The following is a 7,337-nucleotide window of genomic DNA, read 5'->3' as shown; positions in this document are numbered from 1 at the left end:
AGATTATACATACAAGCAAAGTTTTATATACCCAGCAAATGGCCATTTTCAATAATTTAACATACAATGAATCAATTCTATAATAATGTCACAGAAGTCAGTCATGTGAATATGGTTGCGGGTAAGGCATGTGAAAATATGGCTTTTGAAGCCAATTTCTTCTGGATTGCATTACAAAGCAAAGAGTTAACATTCTCAGTAAAAATGTGACCGATAGCATATTTTTCTTCATATCTCAGCCAGACACCTCATTAATTCTGTTCACATTGCATTTTCTTTGAGTAAATCTGATCTTCTTCCTCATTCAATGTAGCCTAGAGACTCCATATCTTTGCACAAAATATAGAGTTTAAATAGATAATTATTACATATCATAATCATACAGCTGAACAGCAAAACGAAACTCAGGGAGGAGTCAGAAAAGTTACAACTGATGCTTAGGCCATACAAAGTTGATTTAACTTTCAACGGATTTCATTTTTTAGTAAACTGAGGCGAGTGAGTGAAAAAAAGCAACCTTGGTAACACCTAGCAACATTACCAACAGATTTCAGCCTTTTGGTAAAACGGTTTTTGGAATGAGTCACAGGCCCCCACCCACCCACCCCATGTCAGAAGCTGGACAGCACCCTAGAAAACCTGTCCTGGCACAGTTCATTCAGTTTTAGGCACAGTACATTTTTTCAGAGGCATAGTTGAGCCATTACTAATAAGTGATGTGCCATCTGAAATAAATAGCAGTCTCCTAAAGAAATCGGACCTACTCTCCCTATTATGATCAGCTTCAGCTTCTATTTAGCTTGAATTCTACATTCTTCACATCTCCCACTAACATACAAATTGGATTTTTAGACAGCTGAAGCAAGTACACATTTTTTTCAGGAAATGTGCCTTTTCTAGTTGCCATATTTATCTTTCCTTAGAAATGTTTACTTTGCAGGTTGACTAGCATCTATTGAGTCGTAATGTTCCATAAATTGAATGCCCAACTCTACTTGATCGACAAAACACGTTTTGTAGCCACATAATCCAAAAGGGAAGGCTATAACTCATCTTTAGCCCCAAAAATACTGCTCACAATTCTCAAATTCTTATTTTGATTCACAGCAATTGAACCAGATCCCAACAATAGTGAAGTGGATCTTTAATTTCATCAACAAATCATTTTAAAGAATTGATACATATAAATCAAATGAATCGTTCAAAAAAATAATATATGGTCGAGAAATGTGAAGCAGGCATCCGTTAAAACAGTAAATCAACTTTGTATGGCCTTATTGGACAACGAACATTGCTTATTCACAACACACAAATATGATTATCGTATCTACACTAAATAGATCGTAAAGCCTTTACTACAACACTTGCCCAGTGGAATCATGGTCACGGTAAGTTAAAAGGGTATGCCTACCTTGCCTGACCTGCTTTAGAGAAGTCTATAGGGATAGATTGAACTGGCCTGCTCCGGCCAACTGGTTCTCTGCAGGGGGAGATACTGTTCAGCGGACAGTGGAGCAGAGGCTCAAAGCACAGGGCTTTAAATGGCTCCAAGAGCTTCTGAACACTGCAGAGTTCCCTGCAGCTTACTGCCCATTGAATGCTTTTCATTGCCTTTCATTGTTCTCCAAGTAGAGAAACTGACTTGTAATTGAATGTTAAAGTGTGGTTATTTTCTGTTCTGCTTATTCTCAGGTTTATCTAAGTAAGTTCCTTATAAAATGGACAAGAATTACACCATTTAAATGGATTATATTAGTCTTTATTTAAAATGTATTTCATTTCACACATTTTATAATTGCATCTCAAATTGTTATTCATTTGTCTATGTATCATGTCATTATGAAATTCCTTTGGTCCTTCAATAAATAAAACTAAGATATACACATTTATTCTTTATACAATTTAATACAGTTAGAGGAAATGGTCTATTTTCATCTAAGGAGAATGAGAATTAGAACCATTTAATTGGTTATTTAGGTAAGTGTTTACTGCTTTGAAAATGCAAAACAAAAATGCAATATTATTCTATTAGCTATATCATCTACTTGCAATGTGTCTGCCTTCAATTAACCTACATATTGGAGTCTTAAATATATCTTAGCAGAAAAAGTCACTCAAATCAATTCTCAAATTGTCACGAACTGTCCAGGCCTTTGCACTAAATAAACCGGAAAAATCACAACTTTGTAAACCAGAGCATTAAAAAAAAATACATTAGTAAACGTTCGCTAAGACTTCTAAAAACCTGAAGTCCCTTAGCATCAGTTGGATATCATAAACGGTATATGGCATCACTATATTACAGTTCAAACTGTGGTCTTGACAGGTGGATCTGAACTTGACCTTTCCTTCAGTCATTACAGAAAAAAAAAAAAAAAAGGTACCACACCTTTCCTCAACTGGCTACCCAATATTAAAGCGACGGAATGCAAAAACATCAACAACTTTAGTGTTTTTCACAATAGCCTACACTATAGAGTTAAGGACAGGAGACACAGACTGTATAAGATATATAGCATCTATCAGACTAAATGATAGACAAAGGTTTGGGTGTGTGTTGAGTTGACATTGTAGGCCCTTCAAATCAAAACAAAGCAGGTGACCTTTATATGCTGCACATTCACCTCTACACATCAACCTGAAAGACCACATGGAGGTTCAAACTAAAATCAGACACGAGTGTAAGAGAGTGAGAGAGAGTATGCGAAAGAGGCAGAGAGAAAGAGAGCAAGAGAGAATTTCTGGGTTATTAAAACTTTTGTTGGATCGTGTGAATGACAGTCCCACGTTGGAAACTGTTTCACAGTGTATCGATGTAGCACCAGTGTGTTGTGGTCTCAAGTGTCTTGTCCCATCCTACCAGTTCAACCATCAAAACAAGTGTCAAAGTGAGAGATGGGGTACAACTACACAGCAAAGCCTCAACAAAAGAAAAGTCTCTCAAAGTATAAGGGTGCAACAAGTAATAAATAAGGGTCATGTTTCAGAGTTGCTAAAATGGTGGTGGTTATTGTGTACAGCAGATCATTTCTTTACACAAAAACAAAATGTCGGCCGCACATCCACGTACAAATATCAAACAATACATACAAGTGTCAGGATGCCACCAGTGGGGGCGCTATTCCCATCAGCCCCACTCTCCCGCCTGGGCCATGCTCAACGTGTACCCATGATTGGACGTTTCTCCATTAGGCGTATGCCATGGGCTGCTCCAATCAGAAGGCAGACTGCTCCAATCAACTAGCTCTCTCAGCATCCTGGGACGGTGATGGAAGGAAGGCGGAGGCAGGAGGAAGGAAGGTGAAATATCTCCCCCTAAGGGATCCCATCCACAGAGTCATCACGGAGCACCTGGACTGGAGGGCTCAGAAGGACTCGTCGTGCCCCACAGAGAGCTCTCCTTTGGGGGTGGAGGCGCGAGACGAGCTCTTGTCCATGCTCTCGGAGCCAGAGCTCTGGTGCCGCTGCTCGGAGCCCGAGCTGGACGTCACGGTGGACGAGGATGTGGACGAGGAGCGGGTCTTCTCCTTAAAGTCCGTTATGATGACCGTCACGTTCCCCACCGTTATGGCTAGCTGCTGAGCGGTGCTCCGGTCAATGTTCTTCAGTTTGGGCCTGGTCAGCAGGAGGGAAACACAGGGTTAGGATTACATTGATAAAACTGCCTTACTAAGATACAACCACATTAAGGTGTGTAGTACAGTGTGGGTGGTTAGACCCAACCGCTCATTTCAATGTATACTACAAGTCCAACTTGAGTAAGAGGGAGAAAGAGAGAGTAGAACATGAAATAGCATTTATGAATCACTTGAGTTTGATTTTGGGATTTTGACAATGAAGTCCTTTTCTACATACCCAGAGTCAAATGAATTAGTGGATACCATTTTTGTGTCTCAGTGTGCAGTGCGAAGAAAGTAGCTAACTAGTGTTAGCACAATTGCTTACTAGCATTAGTGCAATGCCTGGAAGTATATGGTAACAGCTAGCATGCTCCCCTAGACTTCCAGTCATTGCGCTAACGCCAGTTAGCATTGGCCCACTACCTCTAACTTCCTTCATACTGGATGCATAGACAAAACAAATGGTATCCATGAGTTCATCTGACTCTGGGGAAGTAGATAAAGTAGGTAATTGGCAAAATTCCGAAGTGTCCCTTTAAAGCGGCAATCAGCAGTTGAAACAATAACAGTGTTCTCCCCACCTCCATTTCGGGAAAAAGCTGAGAGATGGGGTTGGAGAAATGTAAGCACAAACTCATATACAAAGCTATGGATCCATGATATTTTTTTAATGAGTTTTAACCATGTATTGAGACTATAGTTTTTGTTCACATTTACTTTGTTTACAAACATTGGAGTAAAACAAGTTTGAGACATTTATAGGTTATATTCTTCAAGCATCCATGGGAACATGTAGCAACTGCTGATGGCCCCTTCTAGAATATCTTGTACGAGTTCCAATTAAAAAAGTGCCATGACAGGTTCTCACAATGTCCAACTGGAAGATAAGGTCAGTACTAGTAGTGGAAGACATCTGTAAGAGGAGAATCACCCACCTGGAGATGTGAGAGTTGTTGATCTTGGTTGTTGACTCCCCAGACTGTATGCTGGGTAAGCTCTGATGAACGTCTGTCTTGGGTCTGCAAAGAAACAGAAAACACAGGAGTATATTATATACACTGCTCAAAACAATAAAGGGAACACTTAAACAACACAATGTAACTCCAAGTCAATCACACTTCTGTGAAATCAAACTGTCCACTTAGGAAGCAACACTGATTGACAATAAATTTCACATGCTGTTGTGCAAATGGAATAGACAACAGGTGGAAATTATAGGCAATTAGCAAGACACCCCCAATAAAGGAGTGGTTCTGCAGGTGGTAACAGCTTCCTGGCTGATGTTTTGGTCACTTTTGAATGCTGGCGATGCTTTCACTCTAGTGGTAGCATGATACGGAGTCTACAACCCACCACACAAGTGGCTCAGGTAGTGCAGCTCATCCAGGATGGCACATCAATGCGAGCTGTGGCTGTCAGCGTAGTGTCTAGAGCATGGAGGCGCTACCAGGAGAGAGGCCAGTACATCAGGAGACGTGGAGGAGGCCAACAACCCAGCAGCAGGACCGCTACCTCCGCCTTTGTGCAAGGAGGAGCACTGCCAGAGCCCTGCAAAATTACCTCCAGCAGGCCACAAATGTGCATGTGTCTGCTCAAACGGTCAGAAAGTGACTCCATGAAGGTGGTATGAGGGCCCGACGTCCACAGGTAGGGGTTGTGCTTACAGCTCAACACCGTGCAGGACGTTTGGCATTTGCCAGAGAACACCAAGATGGGCAAATTCGCCACTGGCGCCCTGTGCCCTCTTCACAGATGAAAGCAGGTTCACACTGAGCACATGTGACAGACGTGACAGAGTCTGGAGACGCCGTGGAGAACGTTCTGCTGCCTGCAACATCCTCCAGCATGACCGGTTTGGCGGTGGGTCAGTCATGGTGTGGGGTGTCATTTCTTTGGGGGGGCCTCCATGTGCTCGCCAGAGGTAGCCTGACTGCCATTAGGTACCGAGATGAGATCCTCAGACCCCTTGTGAGACCATATGCTGGTGCGGTTGGCCCTGGGTTCCTCCTAATGCAAGACAATACTAGACCTCATGTGGCTGGAGTGTGTCAGCAGTTCCTGCAAGAGGAAGGCATTGATGCTATGGACTGGCCCGCCCGTTCCCCAGACCTGAATCCAATTGAGCACATCTGGGACATAATTTCCCCAGGAGCCTCTTAAAGAAGAAGTTACCGGTCTGTGAGAGCTAGAAATCTTGCTTGTTTGTAGGTGACCAAATACTTATTTTCCACCATAATTTGCAAAGAAATTCATTAAAAATCCTACAATGTGATTTTAATGGATTTTTTTTTCTTCTAATTTTGTCTGTCATAGTTGAAGTGCGCCTATGATGAAAATTACAGGCCTCTCTCATCTTTAAGTGGGAGAACTTGCACAATTGGTGGCTGACTAAATACTTTTTTGCCCCACTGTACATGTTATGGGCACAGTATGTTTTACATTAGTTATCTTGTTATTAGTCCCAACCTTCAGCTCCATTCAACCCCTCCAATTTATCTCTTAACACCATCCATATTGGATTCTATTTGCCATATATTTTTCAACTGTGCTGTTTCAAAAGTTCTGACCCTTTCTATTTTCATTGTTTCTACAGATTGTAAATTGTAAATAAACATTTTTGCAAAAATTATTATTATATTATTGATCGATTGACTATTAACTTTTCAGATCGCCCAGTAGTGTTATCTGCAGGGTTAGTTTCAGGTAAATGTTGCAAATCTTCAGCTATTGCTGGACCTGTGACCAAAAACAAGCTACATATGGATAGTACCAAAACAAATGATCTAATGATTCTGCCTCTTCGCAGTAAAATCTGCAGAGCTGGGAAGGTTGTATCGCACATATACAGTGCCTTGCGAAAGTATTCGGCCCCCTTGAACTTTGCGACCTTTTGCCACATTTCAGGCTTCAAACATAAAGATATAAAACTGTATTTTTTTGTGAAGAATCAACAACAAGTGGGACACAATCATGAAGTGGAACGACATTTATTGGATATTTCAAACTTTTTTAACAAATCAAAAACTGAAAAATTGGGCGTGCAAAATTATTCAGCCCCCTTAACTTCTTACGTGGAGCCATGCCGGATCCGGTAGCGTAATCATAGCCTCAAGCTCAATACCATAACGCAACGTTAACTATTCATGAAAATCGCAAATGAAATGAAATTAATATGCTAACTCTCAAGCTTAGCCTTTTGTTAACAACACTGTCATCTCATATTTTCAAAAATATGCTTCTCAAGCATAGCAAACTAGCATTTGTGTAACAGTACTGATAACTAGCGTAGCATTTAGCATTAGCATCAGCAGGAAACATTTTCACAAAAACCAGCAAAAACATTCAAATAAATCTTTTACCTTTGAAGAACTTCGGATGTTTTCAATGAGGAGACTCAGATAGCAATGTTCAGTTTTTCCTGAAAGATTTTTTTGTGCAGGAGAAATCGGTCCGTTTGGTGCGTCAATTTTGGCTACCAAAAAAAACGAAAATTCAGTTATCCAAACGCCAAACTCTTTTCCAAATTAACTCCATAATATCGACTGAAACATGGCAAACGTTGTTTAGAACCAATCCTCAAGGTGTTTTTCACATATCTCTTCAATGATGCACACTTCCAGGAACGATACTTCGCTGTCTATATCGCATGGTAAATTTTTTGCCACTGAGAGTTACGCACCAACGTAGACAAAGGACACCGGACGGGCCCCTGGCAAA

At 40.9% G+C, this 7,337-nt stretch overlaps 1 protein-coding gene across 1 annotated transcript in view; it reads right to left on the bottom strand.

Annotated features, from left to right (window-relative positions):
* Positions 1 to 1,743: 1,743 nt before the first annotated feature.
* Positions 1,744 to 7,337, bottom strand: part of LOC115137069 (RING1 and YY1-binding protein B-like) — a 39,065-nt gene continuing 33,471 nt past the window's right edge. Inside the window, exons 4-5 of the mRNA XM_029673101.2 lie at positions 4,556 to 4,639; positions 1,744 to 3,615 (exon numbers count right to left, since the gene is read on the bottom strand). Coding sequence (XP_029528961.1) covers positions 3,366 to 3,615; positions 4,556 to 4,639 — 334 coding nt within the window. The 3' untranslated portion in view covers positions 1,744 to 3,365. The remainder of the gene's footprint in view (positions 3,616 to 4,555; positions 4,640 to 7,337) is intronic.

The sequence above is a fragment of the Oncorhynchus nerka genome, linkage group LG2 (assembly GCF_034236695.1).
Source record: "Oncorhynchus nerka isolate Pitt River linkage group LG2, Oner_Uvic_2.0, whole genome shotgun sequence".
NCBI lineage: Eukaryota > Metazoa > Chordata > Actinopteri > Salmoniformes > Salmonidae > Oncorhynchus > Oncorhynchus nerka.
The sequence above is the reverse complement of the archived record's forward strand: the minus strand, read 5'-3'. Positions and strand labels throughout refer to the sequence as shown.